The sequence below is a fragment of the Cyanistes caeruleus genome, unplaced genomic scaffold, assembly GCF_971803275.1.
Source record: "Cyanistes caeruleus unplaced genomic scaffold, bCyaCae1.hap1.1 HAP1_SCAFFOLD_103, whole genome shotgun sequence".
Taxonomy (NCBI): domain Eukaryota; kingdom Metazoa; phylum Chordata; class Aves; order Passeriformes; family Paridae; genus Cyanistes; species Cyanistes caeruleus.
This window is the reverse complement of record NW_028255905.1, coordinates 856,577-879,003: the sequence shown is the minus strand read 5'-3', so window position 1 is coordinate 879,003 and position 22,427 is coordinate 856,577. Positions and strand designations below refer to the sequence as shown.

The 22,427-nt window shown below is 53.8% G+C and overlaps 1 protein-coding gene and 1 long non-coding RNA gene across 3 annotated transcripts; both read left to right on the top strand.

The window, feature by feature from the left end:
• The first annotated feature begins 304 nt into the window (after window positions 1-304).
• LOC147646291 (uncharacterized) lies at window positions 305-19,281 on the top strand. 2 transcript variants are annotated; one of them, XM_086873666.1, is made up of 11 exons: window positions 305-3,610; window positions 4,067-4,104; window positions 4,514-5,018; window positions 5,227-5,290; window positions 5,618-5,666; window positions 6,677-6,786; window positions 7,552-7,669; window positions 8,058-8,157; window positions 17,359-17,555; window positions 18,459-18,596; window positions 19,049-19,281. In XM_086873666.1, exons 1-11 carry the CDS (start codon window positions 3,082-3,084, stop codon window positions 19,139-19,141), a joined length of 1,941 nt encoding a protein of 646 aa, XP_086729792.1. In that variant the 5' UTR covers window positions 305-3,081; the 3' UTR covers window positions 19,142-19,281. The 2 variants fall into 2 exon arrangements, with proteins under 2 accessions (XP_086729792.1, XP_086729791.1); XM_086873665.1 differs by lacking the exon at window positions 19,049-19,281 and having other exon boundaries at window positions 18,459-18,897.
• On the top strand, window positions 8,827-11,731 carry LOC111944914 (uncharacterized). Its single transcript, XR_015281922.1, has 2 exons — window positions 8,827-9,323; window positions 11,169-11,731. It is a non-coding gene; the product is annotated as an uncharacterized LOC111944914 (long non-coding RNA).
• Window positions 19,282-22,427: the final 3,146 nt, after the last annotated feature.

The following is a 22,427-nucleotide window of genomic DNA, read 5'->3' as shown; positions in this document are numbered from 1 at the left end:
GCAGCGAGCCCCGAGCCCCCGCAGAACCGAGCGCGGCTCACCACCTGCGATGGCCGGGGCCGCCTCCGAGCTCCGCCGCCGCCTCACCGGGCTCCGGCCGCTGCTGCCGCCGCTGCCGCGCCCGCACAGACGCTCCGGCAATGGCGGCTCTCCTGCCCCACGGCCGCCCTGGGGGCGCCAGCGGGGCCGGGCTTGTCCCCGCTCTGCCCAATCAGCGCGCGCCAGTGCCACGAGTGACGGCAGAAGCAGCCAATCGCAGCGAGCGGCGGGCTCTGCACACGGCACAGCCCCGCCCCGCGCTCTCAGGGCCCGCCCCGGGCTGCGTGAGGGGAAAGGCGGGAATGAGGAACAGCCCTGGAACGGGCCCGGCCCGAGCCGCCATTGAGCTCCCAACACAAACAAAGTTCTCCGCACCTCCCGGCCCGCCTTGCCCAGCCCTGGCTGCTGGGTGCCTCCGGCTCAGCGGGAAGCCCTGGAGCCTCATGCACATCTAATTAGGAGCATCAGTGCATCGCTGTGATTTCCCCCAAAAAAGGGAACCCCCCCCCGCCTCTTTGGCTGAGTGGAGGAGAGGAGAGATTTCTTGCACTAAACTCCCAAAATTACCAAAACCAAAGCGAAGTGAACCGGGACCCTCCAGCAGCGCCTCTCTGCCGTCCCAGCTGAAGCCCTCGCTGGCTGCTCCAGGCTGGAGCGGCACACTGGGAGCACTGGGAAGGGGCCCCGGCTCGGGGCGCAGCCCCCGGGGCAGCCCCACGGCCCCCACGGCAGCTCCAAGGCTCCGCCAGCCGGGATGGAACGTGGGACGGGGAGCAGGGGAAGGGACAGGGATATCGGAGCCGAGGGAATAACGAGGGTCACCGGGGGCACTTCACAAGCATTTAATGCAAAAGATAAAATCATAAGGGAGACAAAAGCAACAGCACCTGTAGCACCATAGCACAGGGCCACACAAGGACATGTCCCACTGCAGTGGGGTGATGCTGGCCCGAGTCCAGGCACCCACCATAGCTGCTCTCTCACTGCCCTCCACAGCCACACAGGGAGAGAAAATTTAACCAAGGGTTCATGAGTTAAGGACCTGAGACTGTTTCCTCATCAAACACAGTCATGGACAAAACAGGAAATATGAATTGAATTTATTGCCAGTAAGCTCAGAGCAGGAGAATAAGAAGACCCTTAAAAGCACCGTCCTTCCACCCCTCCCTCCTTCCAGCTCTGCATCCTAACCTGGCAGTGCAGGGATACAGGGAATGGAGCCATGGTCAGTTCATCTCCCGGGGCTTTTCCTGCTGTTCAGGGACAGGAGTCGTTCCCCTGCTGCACTCTGGGATCTCTCCCACCAGAGAGGTCTCCAGGAACTTCTCCAACCTGAGTCCATTCCATGGGGAGCAGCCCCCTCACAGTGCTGCAGCGTGGGTCATTCTGCCACGGGGTCAGACCTTCCAGGACATGCGGCTCCAGCAGGGACCCCTCTGTCCACAGGTGTCCCCTGGGGTCACAGCCTCATCTCAGGCATTCCCCTGCTCTGGCATGGGCTTCTCCAGGGGCTTTGGGTGTATCTCTGCATCCCAGTGAATCTCCAGGGGCAGTCAATCTGCAATTCCCATTGTTGGTCTGTGTTCTGATGGATATTCCTGCCTTTGTGTTTACCCAGGTGCCCACGGGGAGTCAGGAAGATCTGTTTGGTCAAGTGAGAGCTCTGTGAGAAGCTCTTCCCACACTGGGGACACTCGTAGGGCCTCACCCCAGTGCGGATGTGCCGGTGCCTGATGAGGGTGCAGTTTTGTGAAGCCCTTCCCACAGTCAGGGCAGTCGAAGGGCCTCTCCTCTGTGTGAATCCACTGACATTGATGAGACCTGAGCTCCTTGGAAATCTCTTCCCACACTCAGGATGCACTGGTGTGCCCCGAGGTTGGAGCTCCAGCTGAAGCTCTTCCCACATTCCAAGCATTTGTGGGGCTTCTCCCTGCCATGAGCTCTCTCCCCCAGCTCTGAGCTCCGGCAGGATCTCCAGATGCCTTCCTGGCACAGGGGGGATCTTTACTCCTTGCAGCTCCCTGGGTTGGGTTTGCAGCCCCTCCTCATGCAGGATCTCTGGGGATTTTCCTCCTCCTCCATCTGGCCATGGCTTGGGAATGACAAATCCTGGTTTGGGGGAAACCAAAGTGGGAGTGCCTTGGAGTAGAGGCTCCTCCTACCCAAGTCCATGTCTAGAGCTCAGCAGGAGTCTTGTGGCCAAGAAAATCTCCAAAATATCAAGATTCAGCCCCAAAAAAGTGTCCCAGGATTTCCCCATCTCTTGTCTTTCCTATTTGGGATTCCAGAGGTTTCCCTTCCCAGGGATGATGGGGGTCCAAGGGCTCCAGGGGTTCCCCCTTCTCTGGGGTCCCCCTTAGCGATGATCCAGAGGCTTTTGGGGGTCCATGGGGTCCCTTCTCCCCTGATGCTCTGCTTTGAGATCCCAGGGATCCCAGGAGTGTCTCCTCTCCAGGCTCCCACCTCTCCAAGCTGCCAGGATCCCCCAGCTCTGGGATCGCCCCTCTCTGCTCTCCCCATTCTGGGGGTCCCAGGGGTTCCTCTCCTCTGCTCTCCCGGGGGTCCCCAGGACCAATGTCCTCCCCCAGCCAATACTGGGCAATGGCCATGTGGACCCCAAAGATCCCCCAAGGGCCTCAGCTTTGGGGTCCTGCAAGATCCAAACCTACACACCCAGAGAAAAAAACCTCCCAGGGATGCCAGACAATATTTGGGGCTCAGTTCCGCAATCCGCAAGTTCCAAACACACCCCAATAAAAAGACCCTCTCAGGGTCCCCCTGACAGATTTGGGACCAGCTCCCCCTCCCTGCTCACCTGCAGGATGAGGTGGGGGCGATGGGCCCGTGGCTGGGGGTGCTGTGGACACAGGGGGCACTGGAACCTCCAGCTTCTCCTTCTATTCCTGTTCCTGCTCCTCCTTTTCCTTTCTCCCTCCTCCTGCTCCTCCTCCTTCCTAATCCCACCTCCTCCCCAGTTCCTGCCTTCTGTATATTTACAGTGGAGAACCTTGCTTGTTTTTAGAACTAGAACAAAGATTCCAGATGGAACAAGCCTTGCTGGTTTTATTCAGCAGTATCAGTGACTACAGGTCGTGTTTGCTCTGGTTTGGTGCTGTCCTCGTTCCTCCTCAGTGCTCAGGCTGGGCTATGGGGTGTCCTTGTTTGCTGCATTTTCAGAGTTCCTCTTGGATCCTTTGGGCAATAGGCCGTGCCCTGGGAGGATTCTTTGTGCTCCTTTGTGACACAGGAGAAGCTTCCAGGCGGTTTTTGCGTGAGCGGCTGCTGTGGTGTCACAGGAGCGTTGCCACGTCCCCGTGGTGTTCCCGTTGCTGTGGGACACGGAGGCCTCAGTGTCCAGAGCGGCTCTGGGCGCCTGCTCGTTGCCAGAGGATCCTCCTGCCCGAGGCATTCTCAGCAGCCAGCCCAGCCCCTGACGGGTGTCCTTCTGTGCTTGCAGGGGTACAGTCTGCAGACGTGTGCAGCGCAGCCAAAATGATGCAGCAAGTGGTTGCTGCAGTTGGCACTCTGTTCTCTGTGGCTTATTCGGGGTATTTTTTAACCCACTTGGCACGTAAGTTGAGGTTTTCCCTCGGTGCAGCCTCTGTGGCTTTGGGCTTGCTGTGTGCTTTCTGTTCTTCCACTGGAACGGAGTTGACTCTGTGACCCAATTGCCATGAGGACAGGGTTGGTTTGGGAGAGCTCCTGCCAGCAGCTGCAGCTGAAAAAGGGGGTGTCTGCAGCCAGCGGGGCGTGCACAGCATTTGCAATGAGGCCTGGGGGGGTTCTGTTCCCTCAAGCGGGGAGTCTGTGGCAGCGGAGCCTGGAACTCCCTCCGTTTGCTGCTCCAGCCAAGAGCTGACACAGCCCAGTATTTTGTGCTGCTCTCTTGCTTGCTGTGTGAAGGGCCTGTGGCTCCTGGAGGGATGCTGTGAAAGCAAAATGCTCTCTCGGGCTTGCCTTGCTCATTTCCCACCACAGGCAGTTTTTTCCTAACAACATCTGGTTCACGTTCCCTCTCCCGTTGCAGGGCACCTCACGCGTGGATCCCCAGCAGCTCCTCCTTCGGTGAGTGGCAAAGGAAGCTTTGGTGCTCAGAATTGTGCAGCAAGTTGTGAGCTCGGCGTGTGGCAGCCGAGTGCCAGCCTGGGAGGCTGAAGGAAAGTTCCTGTCAGTGTCTTTGCAGCAGCAGCAGCAGCAGCAGCAAAGAGATCCCTGGCAGTTTTCTCTGTTTCTGCTGAAGAGCTTTTGAAGAGCTGCAGGACTGGTTTTGCAGGCAGAAGATTGCTTGCTGGCTTTAGCCATGCTGGAATATGGAATTCCCAACAATAAGTGGCAATGTGGGCTTTAGCCCATTGTTAGTTTGAACAGCTCTGAACCCTATTTCTGCTTAGTGCAGCTGGATGTGTAGCTGAGGATAAAGAAGGTGATAACTGAGATAGAACTTCCCGTCCCTCACGCTCCCGTCTGTCCACAGGGCACCAAAGCAGCATCAGCACCTCCTCTGGCTCCCTCTGCTTGCAAAGAGGAGGCCAAAGAGGAGGAAGAGAGCAGTGAACTTCCCGCTGTTCTGGGAGACGAGGGCGAACACCCCGCGGTTTGGGAAAACAACGGCGAGGCTCCCGCAGTGTGTGACAAGGACAGTGGACATCTCCCGGTGGGGGACGAGGACGGTGGACATCCTGTGGCTTGGGAAGAGGAGGGTGAACATCTTCCAGCATGGGAAGCGGACAGAGAATGTCCCATGGCTTGGAAAGATGATGATGAACCTGCAGCTTTTTGGGAAGAGGACAGAGAAGCTGCAGAGTTTTGGGAAGAGGAAAGAGAAGATGCTGTGCTTTGGGAAGAAGATGGAGAACCTCCCTCTGCTCCTGAAGAGGACACTGAAGCTCCCTGTGCTGCAGGATCCTGGGCTGAACATTCTGACAGCAGCACAGCCCTGCAGCCAGAGGGGAGCGGGGAGTGGAGCCTGATGCAGCTGAGTACGTCTGCTCTGTTCCTGTGTGCCAGAGCAGGGTGCTGTGTGTGTGTCTCAGCATCAGCTGCACCCAGGGTTGCTCTGCAGCTGAATGGCACAGGGTCATTTATTGTCCTTCCCCAGCTGAGAGCAAGGGGCTCCCGGCCCCAGGGAGTGGGGCTGCATTCTGGCTCTCATCTGAGAGGGAGCATCTTCCCCCTGGTTTCTTTCAGGGAACACCGTGAGCGTGGGGGAGCCTGCCGAGAAATACCTGGAACTGGAGCAGATTGGCCAAGGGTAAGTGCAAGGCAGTTACTTCTGCACAAGCAGGGCCCAGGTATTTTGCTGGTGCAGGATGCAGTGAGAAGTCAGGAGAGCTCCAAACCCCTTCAGACACTGGGGTATGATGCTGCTGCCTCTCAGGGCTGATCAGAATTGATAACTGTTTTCTCTTGCACACCTTGCATGGCAGAGGGCTGGTGGCTGCTGTGCTGTTGTTTGAAGGGTGGATGCACTCGGGTGTTTTGTGAACGCTGCAGGCAGCAGAGATCTCCTGTCTGGGCTGGCTTTCACTGCCAGGGCCTAAAGCGCTGCTTCTTTCTTCTCTGCTGTTTTTGTCTCCAGGGCTTTTGGAACCGTTTCCAAAGGACTCGACAGGGCCACGGGAGGAGAGGTCAGTGTCAACACACCCAGCACGTCTGGCAGCTCTCGAGGGCTTTCCCCTCTGCTGGGAGCTGTGGCTGGAGCTGTGGGGCCCAGCAGAGCTTTCCTGCACAGGCTGCTCCTCTGAAGGCAGAGCAGGGTCAGCCTGCAGAGCACAGCTGGGACAGACTTGGTCCTTCTCAAGTGCCCAAAGGAAGGCAAGGAGGGCAGCGGTGTCTGTCAGAGCAGGACACCCTGGCCTGGTCTTCATGTCTAAAAGTGTGAATGCATCAGCTGGTGGAGACTGAGGCTCAATTTACCTTCATCCCAGCCTCGAACAGGAACACTATTTAGCAGTTTTATCATCCTGAGTTTCATCAGGATACCTCAAGGCCTAATTAAGGAGAGATCCTGCTTGGGCTCAGTTTGGGGTTTTAGTTCTACTTCAGCTGTTCCCACAGAGCCAGGGAGAGAAATGAGAAGATGGATGTGCAGAGCAAAGCTCTCTCCTAAACCCTGCAGCTGTGTTTGGGTCTGGTGTCAGTGGCAGCTGTGACAGGGATTATCTGAGCAATGGATGTGCACGTTTGCTTTGTTGTGCTATCCCAAACAGAGCAGGGACATTTGAAATCATGGCCAAATGCCATAGAATTGCTAAAGGGTTCCCGGCTGTTTTGCTCTGTGTGCACAGAAACAGAATTACCTCCTGCTTGCAAAATGTGTTGGAATAATAATCCTAAGAGTGCTGAGGCCATTTGAGAAGACTGTAGGTGCAGAGAATGTTGTTATAGCTTTGAGGCTGACAGCTGAGGGAGCATTTCTGCAGAGCTTACAGAGCCAAATGTCTCTGGCCATGAGTCCTGTAACAGCCCCAGCGAGCAGAGCAATGGGCTGTGGGAATGGCACTTGCTGAGCTCTGGTGTCCCATCCCAAGGCAGTTTGGCACAGCCCGGCTCGCTCGCTCCAAAAAGACTCGCTCCGTGTTTGCTGTGGCCTCCTGCCACAGACTGCTCCAGTTAAAGGTCTGCAATGTCCCTTCAGGTGGCCATCAAGAAAATGAGTCTCAGAGGGCACAACAGGGAACGAGCTGTGAATGAGGTCGTGGTCCTGAAGGACAAGAAGAACCCCAACATTGTCAACTCTCTGGACAGGTGAGTGCTTCAGGTCTTCTCCCATGCACGGGCCCTGCGTTCATCTTTCCTGGCATCCCCAGTCTGTAGCCTGTTCTGAAAATGCCTGACCCGGCCATATCTTCCCAGAACAACAGCCTGGCACTTCACTCCTTCCATGTGCTTTTGTTGCTTTGCTTTGGCCTTTTCTTCAAGTTGACCCCATTTGCTGTGTTTTACAGCAAGTGCTGATAAACCCTGGTAGAAATTATTTTCCTTGGCTTCTTCTTCCCAGCCCTTTCCCATTGCTGCAGGTGACAGGAAAACCAGGTTCTTGTTTCCAGAAATGCCTCATTTGCCCATTTTTCCATGGCCTTGCCTATTTCTGAAGGGACTTTGTGCAAGGTTTTCCAAGCATTTGACTGCTTTTGCCCCAAGTGCTGCACGGCCTCCTCCCCTGGATAACTCTGGAAGTTGTGTTGCCTTGTTCCGGAGGGAATGGTGGAACTGATGAGTTCAGATGCTGAAGCAGCTGGGGACAAGTGTTGTGGTTCCACATTGAGCTGGGCTGTTGCTAAAGTGCATTTTTCACCTGCCTGCCATCTAAGGCCTCTCCTTTCTCCCGGGTGCCTCCTTCTCCTTTAGCCTGTGCAGATTCCAAGGCCTGTGCAGCCTGGCAGGAATGTCTCTCCATCTGATTCTGTCCTCATTGACAAGTGACCTGGGAACAAAACTCCACTCTGGGCTTTTCCCTGGGGGAATTGAGCAATGCACATTCATCTCTGTGCCATTGTTCTCCTCTTCCAGCTTCCTTGTTGATGGAGATCTCTGGCTGGTGATGGAATACATGGATGGAGGAACTTTGCAGGACGTTGTCAGACAGACACGCATGGCTGAAGGAGAGATGGCAGCTGTCAGTCAGGAGGTGAGGGATCCTGCTTGTGCTTCCCATGGCTGGGACACCATGGTCCTTCCAAAGAGGCTGTGAGAGCAGAGTGGCTCCATGCTCAGGCCTTTGTTTCTGTGTTGTTTTTATGAGCTGGAGAGGAAAGAGCCTCTGAAGTGAACGGCCTGCAAATATCACTGCATTTCTACTCTGTTCTTGTGTTCTTTCCTGCTGTTGTGGTACTCCCTGGCTTTTTTGGATTTGCTGTTCTCAGCTTTGCCTTGAACCTTTTGCCTGGAGCTTGTCTGCACTGCACTCCTGGGCTGTCACAGCAAAGTTGCTGCTGGCAGAATTCTAAACTGTCCTTTCTTGTGTGATATATTCCGGCCTCTGATTTTTTCCCCTCGTGTTTCTTGTTGTCTCTCAGTGTCTGCAGGGCCTGGATTTCCTCCATTCCATCCGGGTGATCCACAGAGATCTGAAGAGCTCCAACATCCTTCTGGGAATGGACGGCTCTGTCAAGCTGGGTGGGTGTTCCTGGCCAGGCACGGCGCTCCCGGGGTGCGGCTGTGGGGCTGCTTCCCAGTGAGGGCCAGAGCCCCACAAGTGCTGCTGGTGGCACTGCCCGGCCCCTGCTGCCAGCTGAGAGCGGCTGCCCCGTGCAGAGAGCTCAGGAGAGGAGCAGGCTGTCAGGAGTGCCTTTGCTCTGGGTATGGCCCTCCCAGAGGGGCAGGAGTTGCAATCTAAAGCTTCAAAGGAAATCAGTAAAAGCCAAGCATGAAAGCTGAGGGCTTCTTTAAGGGTCCACTGTTGCCGCCTGTTCATTTTGTTCTGATTATTAATTTAAATGGTTTGTTCTCAATGTTATTCCCCCCATGAGTTGGAATGGTTTTACCCGCTTGTCAGTTTTGTAAACCCCTCCCCTTTTTCCTGAACCTTCCTTGTCCATCACCCTGTTCCTGCCCCTGAACCCCATCAATCTGTGTAAACCCCACCTTTTGTTCTAGCTCCTTCCCTGTCATTCATCCCTCACTCGAGGCCCCATTGGCATTGTGATTGCCGCCCCTCCCACAGGTTATTCCTATTGGTCCCCAACATTGTAAGCCCTCCCCCCATCTCCTCCCCTGAGATACCCTGATTGGTTCCTGTGTTTGTACCCTCCCCACCTTAAATTGAGGCGCACAGAGGTGCTGCTTGCCCAGAGCCTTGGGGTTCCTGTGCACCTTTCCAGCCCTTGTCCTGTCACCGTTCCCTTTCCCTTAATAAATCCTTCTTCCTGGAAAGCTGCTTAGACTTTGGGTCTCCTCCATCTCTTCGCCGAAGCCCACGACGCCGTGATTCCGCAGAGCCTATAGTGGCACCAGGGCTCTGAAGGTTCGGTCTGGGGAAAACAGCTCCCAGACCGTTCCCCACTCCTGACGCTGCAAGCGGCCAGTGAGCAGAGCTAGCCTAAAGCGTTACGGGCCACAGCGGGCAGCGTCAGCTGGCGCCCAACGTGGGGCCTCTTCAGCGAGAAGAGACCCCCGGAGGAGTCGTTTTTGGATTATAAAGACTTTTGGGCGGCAGCTACCCCGGTTGCAGCAGGCCGGTTTTTGTCCGGCGGCGCTCCCGGGGGAAGGAGCGACAATCTCTCCGCACACGAGGGACCGCTCCTGGGGCTTTGGACACCTCCCACGGCCACTGTCTGGACTTGGTAAGTTTTCCCCGGTGGGGGAGAAGGCGGGGGGGGCGTGTGCGTGAGCCCCTTGGTAGCTCCTTGGTAGACTCCCCTGGGGGGGGGAGTGAGTGTGATTCGGGTCCAGACCCTTGTTTTAGTTCTTTAATTTCTCGTTTGCCGTTGGGGGGTGGTGAGACTGTGGAGCCGGGGGTGTAAGAGATGGGTGCGCGTTTGTCGGCTCCGCAGAGGGGGATTTATTTCCAAGTTGTGGGTCTCCTTGAGGGTGGGAAGCACAAATATTCACGTGGGTTGGTTAAGAGGCTGATACGTTGGCTTTTTCTGCATTTTCCCCATATGTCCCCCGAAGATGTTCTTTCTGTGTCATTTTGGAATTCGGTCGGGTCCAAATTAACGGCTTTAGTAGTTCAGGGGGACAAGACAGCCGCCAAATTAATCCCGCTTTTCGTTCTGATTCGGACCGCTTTAGTTGAGAAGAAGGAAAAGCAGAAACAGCCAACGCAGCCTTCTCCAGTTTCTTCAGTTTCCCCGGTTTCCCCAAACCCCTGCTCCTCGTCCCTTGTCCCTAAGTTGGGGGAGACCTGCGGAGCAACCCGTGAAACGCAGGGCTCCGAAGTCGGCAGTAGTCTCCCTGGCTCCCCAAGCCTCCCTCAGAACCCTTGCCCCGGTAGCCCTGGCCAAGCTGCCGGAGCCCTTACCCATTCCCCTACTTCCCCAGTTGATAACTCCAAGTTTTTCCCTTCCCAAGTTCCAAATCCCCGAGTTGATAAAGTTATTGATCCCCAGTTTTGCTCCCAGAACCCTGGTTCCCTTACACTCCCTAATTCCCGGTGTTCCCCTGAATCTTCCCCTAAGTCTGCCCATACCTTACATAATTCCCAAAATGGCCCCCAAGGGACACAAGATGGCGGGGACCACATGGTCGGACCCCTCCCTTGTGCTCCTTCTTCCCACAATCCCTTTCTCCCCTCAAAGTCCAACCCCTTCCTCCCTAGCTCCTCCTTCCCTTCCTACCCTGACCCCTCCCACTTGCCCTCAGATAGTTCCTCCTCCTCGGGGGTGTGTCCCCAAACTGTTACCTCCCAAAACTCCACCCCTTCCGGCCGCCATTCCTCCCTTCAACCCTCCCCCTCAGTCGGTCCTCCAGCCCCGCCTCTTCCGGCTTCTGGTTCCCACGCCCCTCCTCCCGGTTCCCACGCCTCCCCTTCCGGTTCCCACGCCCCTCCTCCCGGTTCCCACGCCTCCCCTTCCGGTTCCCACGCCCCTCCCACCAGTTCCCACGCTTCGGGAACCGGAAGTGACAGGCCTGAGAGCCAGAACCCGGAACAGGTTATAATTCCCTTTGCCGCACCGGTTAGTTTTAGAGGAAGGGGGGGGAGGTACCAAGAATGGGAGCCCTTCTCCTTCCAGACGAAGAGGGAGCTGTGCAAGGCTCAGAAAGAGTTTGGCAGGAGAAGTGAATATTTTAAAGGCCTGTTAAAGGCCACCTTCTCCGCAAACGAAATGGTCCCCCACGATTTAAAAGAGTTGTTTGCCTGCCTCCTTTCCCCAGCTGACTATAGGCTGTGGAAACAGAGGTGGAAGAAATCGTTGGAGGCCATCCTTCCTGAGTTGCTGCGCAGCGAGGAGTCCGCGGTTGACGCGGATGAAAACCCTCTCTCAATTGATCATCTGTGCGGTGAAGGGAATTGGGTAAAACCAGAAGATCAGGCTAGGGTTCTACCCCGGCCTGTTTTGATTAAAATTACGGAGGCCGCTGAAAAAATATTTAACATCTTGCCGGGGGGGGAACCCCTTACCAACTTTTCGAACATCAGACAATCCCCCAATGAGCCATTTACCATCTTTGTGAACCGGTTGCAGGAACAAATAGAGAGACAGGTGGATAGGCCTGAGATGCAAGAACAATTTATCCTCGAAATGGCAAAAGCCAATTGCAACGACATCTGCAAACAAGTTATCTTTAGTCTGCCTATGTATCCACCGCCGACCCTGGACGCCCTCATTGATGCGTGCGAGAAGAAAGTGCCATTAGTGGGGACGTCCAAGGTGCCGCCACCACCACACACGGTCAGGAGACCACCAACGGCAGCAGTGACCCAGCACCCGGCGGGGCACACCGCTATTCCGCCGGCGAGAACCACGCAATGCTATCGGTGTGGACAGCTGGGCCACATGGCGAGGAACTGTCCTGCCAACCACCCTCACCAGGGGCCGATGGGGGACGGTTCAGGGGAGAGGGTACATAAAGAAGTATCTAATAAAAAAAACTAGGAGCGCGGCGCGGACCTGCCCCGCGCGATGCAAAAAATGGGGCAGGTATCGCGGAGGGGGGAGACCTTAAACGCTGGACATGGCACGTATCCCGGACGCGACATCTCATCACCACCAAAGACACCCTCTTCCGGTCCCAGCACTGGACGGTGGTGGCTGCGGACCCTCTGGAGGGGGATCAGATGGAAACTGGACACGACTGTAAGTTTATTGCCATCGGGGACACTAAATACACACCCCCAGAGATTGAGATTTCTCCGATTACCTTCCCGGGTAGTCCGGAGAACCTCACTCTCCTGGCGCGCTGCACTCACCCACCATATTTCTTGCCAAAAGGGCAAATTATTGCCCAAATTATCCCAATGCCTGAAAGATTTTCAGTAGATGACCACGCACCAGGCGTCTACTGGGCAGAAGTGGTGGGTGAAGATAAGCCTATCATTGATTGCAGCGTCAAGCAGGGTGCGGAGTTTGTTAACATGAAGGGTCTGCTTGACACAGGGGCAGATGTGACGATCATCCCCGAAAGGAGATGGCCGTCACATTGGGAGTTGCAACCTGTGGCGGGGAAAATACAGGGTATAGGGGGCACCCAATTGGCTCGAGTTTCAAAGAGCGTGGTGCAAATTAAGGGGCCGGATGGGCAATTGGCTAATTTACGCCCATTCGTCGCAGACTTCCAGGTTCCCTTATGGGGGAGAGACCTCATGTCTCAATGGGGGGCAAGAATTGAAATCCCGAAAACCCCCCGGGATTTTTAGTGGCGGCCACTGTGGAGCGCCCCTTCCAGAAGCTGGATTGGATCACAGATGAAGCGGTCTGGATTGATCAGTGGCCGCTCAGAAAAGATAAATTAAGGGCGCTCAACGAGCTCGTGGAGGAGCAATTAGTAAAAGGCAACATCGTAGAGACAACGAGCCCTTGGAATTCTCCGGTTTTTGTCATTCGTAAGCCGGGGAAAGACAAGTGGCGACTCCTCCACGATCTTCGTGCGATAAATAAAATCATTGTAGACATGGGGCCCCTTCAACCAGGGATGCCTTCCCCAACCATGCTCCCCCGAAATTGGAATTTGGCGATAATTGACATCAAGGATTGCTTTTTTCAAATTCCTCTACACCCTGAAGATGCCCCACGGTTTGCCTTCTCGGTGCCCACCCTTAACCGAGAAGCCCCAATGAGGAGGTTCCACTGGCGGGTATTGCCCCAGGGCATGAAGAACTCACCGACTATCTGCCAGTGGTATGTCTCCTCATTGCTGTCTCCTGTGCGCTCCAAAATGGGGGAGGTCATCATCCATCACTACATGGATGATGTCCTAGTGTGTGCCCCCCATGACGATTTACTTACACAATCTCTTGACCTAGTGGTTAAGGTTTTAACATCGGCAGGTTTTCAACTCCAGGAAAATAAAGTTCAAAAGATGCCACCCTGGAAATATCTGGGTCTGCGGATTGCTGAGAGGACCATTGTGCCTCAAAAATTGGCCATCAACAGCAATCCGAAAACTTTGGCAGACCTTCACTCTCTGTGTGGGACCTTGAACTGGGTCAGACCTTGGCTGGGCCTCACTACTGAAGACCTAGCCCCCCTCTTCTTACTTTTGAAGGGGGAGAAGGAGCTAAGTTCTCCCAGGACCCTGACCCCAGAAGCGAGGGAAACACTAGAGAAGGTACAGGATGCGCTAGTCAAAAGACAGGCGCATCGGTACGAACCGAGCCTACCCTTTGAATTTATTGTATTGGGGAGACTGCCACACCTGTGTGGGCTCATCTTTCAATGGGACCAGGGCTCCAGGGACCCGCTCTTGATCATAGAGTGGGTCTTCCTGAGTCACCAGCGGTCCAAAAGTGTCACCCGGCCACAAGAGCTGATGGCTCAGCTCATCAGGAGAGCTAGGGCTAGACTTCGGGAAATGGCTGGGTGTGACTTTTCGTGCATTCGGGTGCCTGTTAGCTTGTCTCGGGACAAAGCGTCCCCAGATAAGCTGACAAAGGAGATGTTCAATCAGCTGTTACAGGAGAACGAGACCCTCCAGATTGCTCTGGATAGTTACTGCGGACAAATTTCGGTCCACGCCCCTGCCCATAAATTCTTTAACGCAAAGTTCGATGTAATTCCAAGAGAAGTTCGGAGCAGAAAGCCCCTCAAAGCTCTGACTGTTTTTACAGACGCATCCGGAGCATCTCACAAGTCAGTAGTGACTTGGCAAGATCCTCGGACTCAGCAGTGGGAAGCAGATGTTAAATACGTGGAGGGATCTCCACAAGTTGCTGAGTTGGATGCAGTCGTTAGAGCTTTTGAGAGGTTTTCTGAACCTTTCAATCTGGTTACAGATTCGGCCTATGTAGCAGGGGTGGTCGCGAGAGCTGAACATGCAGCTCTCAAGGAGGTCTCCAATCCTAAGCTGTTTGAGCTGCTTTCTAAACTGATCTATGCTGTTTCCCACAGAAAGCAGCCTTTCTTCGTAATGCACGTAAGGTCACACACGGAGCTCCCTGGTCCGGTAGCGGAGGGGAATAAAATAGCAGATTCCCTCGCTACCCCTGTTTCAATGGCCCAGCTCCCTGATGTGTTTCAGCAAGCCAAGCTGAGTCATCAGATGTTCCACCAGAATGTGCCTGGACTGGTCCGTCAGTTCCACCTGAGGCGAGACCAGGCCAGAGCCATTGTGGCCACATGCCCGCACTGTCATTCTACCGCCATGCCTTCCCTAGGATCGGGGGTCAACCCTCGAGGTCTGGGGAGCTGCGAGGTGTGGCAGATGGACGTAACACACGTCCCTGAATTTGGTAGGTTCCGTTTTGTGCACCTTTCCATCGACACCTTCTCAGGTGCGGTCTTTGCCTCTGCCCACACAGGGGAGAAAGCCGAGCATGTCTGCAAACACCTCATGCAGGCTTTCTCTGTGTTGGGGGTCCCCAAAGAAATAAAAACAGATAATGGCCCAGCATACACCTCCAGGAAACTGGAGGAATTCCTGCAAGAGTGGGGAGTGGAACATAAGAAAGGCATCCCACACTCCCCCACAGGCCAAGCGATTGTTGAGCGAGCCCATCAGTCGCTCAAGCGTGTCCTTTTCCACCAGAAGGAGACTGTGAAGGGCTGCACACCACAAGAACGACTGTGCAAGGCCCTTTACACTCTGAACTTTCTAAATTGTTCGGATCAAGATCCCAACCCTCCAGTGACCCGGCACTTCCAGACTGCCGACAGCTACCGATTGCAACACCGCCCTCCAGTGCTGGTCCGAGACCCTGAGACCCAGAAAATCATGGGTCCTTTTGACCTAGTGACCTGGGGGCACGGGTACGCTTGCGTATCCTCGCCCCAGGGACTAAGGTGGATCCCACAACGGTGGGTTAAGCCTTACGTCCCTAAACATCCGAGCAGGCCGCCGGATGGGGTCAAGGATGCCGGCACTGTTGCGTCCGGGTGAGCCACCCCCAACCCGAGGAGGAGGAGAAAACAACCCTGAACCCTTTTGTTATGCCAACTTACCTTTCAGTTAAGTTATGTTTTATGTTTGCTTTGTTTTAGAGAGAGCCATCCCTGAAGACATGACAGCCCCAAGCGTCGCCGGGATCATCTTCGGTGTGATGTTGGTAGTAGCCCAAATGGAAGGGTGGATCGTGCCTCAGCCAAAGCAAAACGTATGGGTCATGTTGGCGAAGTCCCTGCAGCGCGACGAGCTGTGCCTCTCCACCGGAGCAGCAGGAAATCCAATGTCAACATGCCTGGTGGGGATCCCTTTGAAGCCTGAAGAGTTTCCCGACTCCCTTACCACCTTGCTCCAGGACGCCAACCAGGGAAGGCCGGCTCAACGTGTCGTCCGCTCAGCGCCAATGTACAAGATCAGAAGGCCAGCGAAGAACCCCCTCCTCCTCTGGAGAGACTGGCAAGCCACGCTTGAGAAAGCGACCGTTGAGCCCCAAGAGTTCGACCTTTTAGATTCCTCCCCGGCGTCATTCTGCGTTCATTTCCGTTATTATCCCTCTGATCCTGCCCCATACCCAAAGGTGGAACAAGTAAACAAGCAGTTCCAAGCAGCCAAGTGGTGCCAGAACATTGCACATGTAAAGATGCCCTCAACCCTTAATCCTTCCCCTCTTCGGTTACCCAAAGGTTTATTTTTGATCTGTGGAGATCGGGCATGGGCAGGCATCCCCTCTCGCCTTCTCGGAGGGCCGTGCACACTGGGCCGGCTGTCCTTGTTTTCACCCAACACGACCCAAATCGAAAATTGGAGCCAAAAGAATAATTCGGCTATCAAGAAGCGCAGCTTGGACGACTTAGACCCAGACTGCGACTCAGAAATTTTCCATTGGAGTAAGCTAAAACGGGTAGCAGTGTCTGTTTTTCTGCCCTGGTTAGCCGCTGCTCAAGCCCTTGGAGAATTAGGCCAATTCGAGTGTTGGGTAGTAAAACAAGCAAATTTAACGTCAGCTGCGCTAAGCGACCTCCTCGAAGACGAGGAAATCACCAGGCAAGCCACCCTCCAAAATCGGGCGGCCATAGACTACCTGCTGCTCCTGCACAACCACGACTGCAGGGAATTTGAGGGGCTTTGCTGCATGAACTTGACATCAAAAAGTCCCTCCATTCGCCAGACCATCGAACAGATGAGAGGCATGGTCCACCAGATAAAACAAGAACATGAGGACTGGGCCACCAACATCTTTTCCAACTGGGGACTGTCCGGATGGCTCTCATCCATCCTGAAAACTGTTTTATGGATTGTTTTCATCATTTTTATAATTTTAGTTGCATTCGCCATTCTGAGAAAATGTTTAATTCAATCTGTTCTCCACCTTGTATCTCCTCCTCCCCAAGTTAATTTTGTTGATGCTCCTTCTCCTTCCTCCTCGCCTCCACCTTCTCCCTCCCTTAAAGACTGGTACCCTGAGCCCTCTGCACCTCCTGCGGATGCAACCTCCTCTTTCTAAAAAAGAAAGGGGGAGATGTTGCCGCCTGTTCATTTTGTTCTGATTATTAATTTAAATGGTTTGTTCTCAATGTTATTCCCCCCATGAGTTGGAATGGTTTTACCCGCTTGTCAGTTTTGTAAACCCCTCCCCTTTTTCCTGAACCTTCCTTGTCCATCACCCTGTTCCTGCCCCTGAACCCCATCAATCTGTGTAAACCCCACCTTTTGTTCTAGCTCCTTCCCTGTCATTCATCCCTCACTCGAGGCCCCATTGGCATTGTGATTGCCGCCCCTCCCACAGGTTATTCCTATTGGTCCCCAACATTGTAAGCCCTCCCCCCATCTCCTCCCCTGAGATACCCTGATTGGTTCCTGTGTTTGTACCCTCCCCACCTTAAATTGAGGCGCACAGAGGTGCTGCTTGCCCAGAGCCTTGGGGTTCCTGTGCACCTTTCCAGCCCTTGTCCTGTCACCGTTCCCTTTCCCTTAATAAATCCTTCTTCCTGGAAAGCTGCTTAGACTCTGGGTCTCCTCCATCTCTTCGCCGAAGCCCACGACGCCGTGATTCCGCAGAGCCTATAGTGGCACCAGGGCTCTGAAGGTTCGGTCTGGGGAAAACAGCTCCCAGACCGTTCCCCACTCCTGACGCTGCAAGCGGCCAGTGAGCAGAGCTAGCCTAAAGCGTTACGGGCCACAGCGGGCAGCGTCAGTCCACTTCCATCTTTCCTTGGCTACAGCCCTGAGCACTTTTCCAGCTGGATTCAGCATGCATTCCCAGACTGAGAGTGGGGAATCTTTGTGCTTGGTTTCCTCATTGCAGCTGCCTTTGACAGTGCTTGTTTCTGTCCTCAGCTGATTTTGGCCTCTGCGCTCAGCTCAGCCCTGAGCAGGACCAGTGCAGCTCCATGGTGGGCACTGCTCACTGGATGGCCCCAGAAGTTGTGACCAGTTCTCCTTACGGCCCCAAGGTGGACATCTGGTCCTTTGGCATTGTGACCATCGAGATGGTGGAAGGAGAACCTCCTTACTTCCAGCAAACGGGGGCCATGGTAAGAGGCAAATTCTCCAGGCTTTGCAGAGGCCTGTGAGCACAGGGTGACCCTGCACTGGGAGGAGCAGCTGGAGGTTTCTGCACATCGCAAAGGGAATTCCCACATCACCTGAGCCTGAACACAGAAAAATATTCTGCAGCCTCCAGCAACAATTTGCTTTGGGATTTAAGTTGTTGCAGCTCTTGTGAGGATGACCCAAATACATGAAGCAAGTGCATCAGCTCTAATGCTGTCTTGCAGAAAACCCCAAACCAACCCCAACACCCACACCCAAACCCAACAAGATTTCTGGAGGAGTTTCTAAAAGAGGTTTTGTGAGATGAACTCCCCCTGGCTCTTCTCACTGGGAAACTTGTCTAAAACATGAAGATGATTGTTTAACATCCCCACACTCTAACATATTTCTTTCCTTCCTTTTACTTTCTCTGTGTCACCAGGCCTGAGCTTTCAGCCACACAAACCTGCTGTTCCTTGCCTGGCAGTTTCTGGCATGGGGCAACAGGAATGCTTTTCCTTGAGTGTCAGTGGCACTGCAGAGATGCATTTGATGTAAGAATCCCTTGAAATAACACAGGCAGACCACACTAACTCTTGAAAATGGCCTGTAAAGCTGGCGTCTGTATTTGGAGAAGCAAAATGGGCTATTTCTGATGGAGGTTCCTGCTGACAAAGTCAGCCAATGCAGTCGGCTCTGAAGGCAAGATCATTTGGATGTTGCAATGGCTGTGGCTGCACCAGGGTTTGGGTTTTTTGGCTGGCCCAGAAGAATGAGCTGTGAGCAGCAGCATCTGTGCCAGGGAGGAAAGTGCCCGGGGAGCTGGGGCAGAGAAAGCGGGCTGGATGTGAGCACCTGTGGGTGTGGAGGAAGCTGTCAGAGCGCTGTGTTTGCTTTTCCTGCAGGCCCGCGCTCTGATCCGGCAGAACGGGAGCCCGCAGCTGCAGGAGCCCAGGCGCCTGTCGGCTCTGCTGCGGGACTTCCTCGAGTGCAGCCTGGAGCCGGACGAGGAGCGGCGCTTCTCTGCCCAGGAGCTGCTGCAGGTGAATGCCAAGCGGCTGCGGGGGAAACGGCAGCGCCAGGGAGGGCTTTTCTTGTGGGGCCCCCCTCCCATCATCTCCAGTCCCGCTGCTTTTCACACGCAAAGCCAGCAGAATCCTCGCCTGCTTTGGCTTGGCAGGCTCCTGTCGAGCTCATCTGGAGCTGGTGCCCCGCCACGAGCGGGGACATCTTCAAGCACATCAGGTGGCTCAGAGCCCTGCCTGACCTGAGCCTGGATGTTTCCAGGGAGGAGCCACCTCCCACATCTCTGGGCTCCCTCTCTCAGTGTTTCCCCACTCTCCTGCTACAGCAATTCTTCTTTACATCTAATCTGAGCCTGCTTCCCTCTCTTGACTTTCAAACCATTCCCCTTTGTCCTGTTGCAACAGAGCCTGTGAGGAACTTGAGTCTGGAAAGTAACAGTTCATTTCTTTCTTTTTTATCCCTTGGGCAGCACCCATTTTTGTCATCAGCCAAGCCTCTCTCCAGCCTGACCCCTCTGATCACTGCAGCAAAGCAACTGAGGGAGCAGCGCAGGAGGAGATGAAGCTCGGGAGGCCAGCTTTCCGTTATAGTAGTTAGGACAAGTAGTTAGTAATGGTAGTTAGTACTGTGAGTTAGTTAGAATAGTTAGGACAGCCTGTTTGTTATGGCAGTTATTTGAATAAAATCTCTGTTAAACCTCAATCCCTTGAGGTGTCCTGTCCTTCTCCCGCTGTGACTCAGCTACCCGGAGCACTGCGAGGGGAGAGCGGGCCCAGCCTCGCCCAGAGCTGAGCCCCAGCAGAGCCTGGCAGAGCCCAGAGCAGCCTCGGCATCTGCAGAGTCAGCCTGGAAGGAGGCGCTTGGAGCCTTCTGGGCTGCAGCCGGCTCTTGCTTACAAACTGTGCGCGCTGGAAAATGCCTCTGGTTCTGCGGGAGGGCAGAAGGGGCCCGGGGAAGGCGCAAGTGCTCCATGCAAGGGAAAAACCTGCCCTGTGTTTGTGAGAAATAACTATGTTGTTGTTGCCCTTTGCTATTATGTGCTGGCTTTTGCAAATTATTATAATCACAACGATTTTGATATAGCACAGTTTGTAATCACTTTTAACTGCTTTTGATATAGTAGTGTTATAAATGACTTTCAAATTTCCAAACAATCAAATTTAATTAATTGATAACATAGCTTAATAAATTGGATACAAAATAATAAAAGAATAGAATTTAGTAAAAAAGAGATACAATTTAGTAGATATATTCAGATACATATTTATATATATATATATATATGTGAATATAATTGGCCAGTGGTTACAAATGCTTAAGGCATAAGGAAAACCGACTGGGGTGTGGGGGGTTCTTCTCACCTCACCTCACGTACGAAACAAAGCACTTCAAGCTAAACTTATATACTGTATGCTTATACATATTCATTAATGTTTCCCATAAGTTTCCTCCTTTTTCTGATTTTACTGACCATTTATTTTCTAAACTACATCCTGTACCTTAATTTTGACGTGTAACATCTGCAAAGGGGTACATCTGCTTTGTAACACTAATTCTTGATCGTTTCTAATGATAACTTTAGTAACAGTTGCAATTTAAGTAGCACGAATCAATTCCATTTATTACACTGGGAATGGGGAACCCCTGCACTTCCATTTCCGGGCAAACCCCACTTCCTGGGCACAGAGACCCCCTTGAACTTTCATTTTGGGGCACTGGGAACCCTGGAACTCCCTTACCCACCCCCAAAAACCCCTGCACCCCCTTATCTGGAACCTGGAATCCCCTGAACACCCATTCTCGGGAATGGAAACCTCCCAGAACCCCCATTTCTGGGCACCAGAACCCCCATGAACCTCCATTTTCAGGCACCGGGACCCCTTGAACCCCAGAACAGAGGAAGGGATCCCCCTGAACTCCCATTCCGCTGCAGCAGGACCCCCGTGCACCCCTGTATCCAGGACTGGAACCCTCCCAAACCCCCCATCCTCACACCCTGGGACCCCCCTGCAGCCAAGCCAGGCTGTCACCCCCCTGCTTTGTTGGTATAACCCAAAGTTATCTCCTCCCCTGCCCTGCCTATCATTGTATCCCAACCCCTTTTTCCAGCACCTTCCCTATCAATCTTGTCCACCCTGCCCCTTGTTCCCAAATGTCCCCTGTCAATCCTGCCTTATGCCAACCCCCTGCTTGGACATCCCCTTTGGAAATCCCCTAATCCACAGCACCCCATTGGTCCATGTGTCCTATTCCCCTCCCCAGGATATCCCTCACTGGTTGAAATTGTATCCACCCCTGGGCCCTCCCCATATATAAATTGCTGTACGCTTGTGTTCTGTGTCTTTTGTCCCTGGACCCTTGGGAGACTAAACCTTTCTCTGAACCCCAATATAAAAGACCTTCCCCCATTCTTGCCTCCACACTGTGCCTGACAGCTGTTAAGTGCTGTAGAGCATTGCTCTAAGCCACATCTCGGGTCATCCTGCTCCTGAGGTGTGTTCCACTCCTGGCGTGGAGCTGAGGAAGAGCTGACCGGCCTTGGCACCATTTCACACCCAGCTGATCCCAGTGTGCCCAGTCTCTCCGAGCGCCCACCCCAGCGTGTCCATCTCGCTGGTGCCCTTGAGCTGAAGCCAGCAGCTCCTGGTGCTGCTGGATACTCCCCCGGCAATGCGGGCTCAGCTCCAGCTGCCAGGTGGAGCACGGCAGCCTGGAGCACCCCCTGAGCCGGCACTGGGGCACGGCCCGGCCCCCACAGCGTCGGGGACAGAAGGGGAGGCACTGGGGGGGCCCAGAGGGGGATTAGGGTGTGCTGGGAGGAACTGGGAGGGAGTTTGAGACAGACTGGTTTAAACTGGGGAAGGGATTGAGGTGCTTAGGATGGCTGGGAAGGGGTTTGAAGGATGTTGGGGAGGGTGGGATGGGGTTCTGGGGGTGCTGGTGGACACTGGGAGGGAGTTTGGGGGTGCTGGGTGTCACTGGGAGGGATTTGAGTGAGCCTGGAGGGACTGGAAGGAGATTGGGCATTGGAAAACAGGGATTAGGATGAGGTTGGTTGTGCTGGGAAGAGACTGGAAGGAGTCTTGATGAGTCCTGGTGGGGCTGGGAAGGGACTGGGAGAGGGTCTGGGGGTCCTGGGGAAGTGGGGAGAAATTGGGAGGGGGCTGAGGGATCCTGAGAGGAACAGGAGGGACTCTGCTGGGTCCTGAGGAGGCTGGGAAGAGACTGGCAGTGATTTACCAAAATAGTGATACTGATCTGGTATCAACACCAATCTGTTAATGGACAAAAAAACCTCTCCAACAGTTTAAAGTTACAAAGTGGATGTTTAATCACAGCACTGGGTGAGTGTGGGACTCACGCCTTAATATGCACTGCAAGTTCACAAAAGATTCCAGTGTCTATTTATTTACAGAAGTCTTAAAATATCTAAAATACTAATACATATTAATACTAATGCATATGCATAATGCTAACACTTCCCATTCCCCAGGTTTGATTAAAATGCACGGTAATGATTTAAAAAGTCATTATGCCTGCATGGTGGGCTCCTTAATTTGAGGAGGGGGTCATTTTGGCATGTAGTGGTCATCAAGAGATGAAGGAAAACCACTCTTCCTCACTCTCACCTTTCTACCTTTACAATGGTTGACATTACAAATAACATTTGGTACAATTCCAATTTCCTTCCTTGTGACTTTTAAATGGGTTTCCAGATGTAAGGTCTGTGATCTTCCTGAACCCGTTTATCAGTTTCTCTTTTCACATTATAAGCACAGCTGACCAAACATACAATGACAAGTAATTTTTTACCTAAGTTCAAGATTCATTAACTCAAATCCTGCTTC

Coding starts and splice junctions, on each gene's coding strand:
- LOC147646291 (XM_086873665.1), top strand. CDS start 3,082: ATGGAACAAGCCTTGCTGGTTTTATTCAGCAGTATCAGTGACTACAGG. Junction 4,105..4,513: donor CCCCAGCAGCTCCTCCTTCG/GTGAGTGGCAAA, acceptor GTCTGTCCACAG/GGCACCAAAGCAGCATCAGC. Junction 8,158..17,358: donor GGACGGCTCTGTCAAGCTGG/GTGGGTGTTCCT, acceptor TTCTGTCCTCAG/CTGATTTTGGCCTCTGCGCT.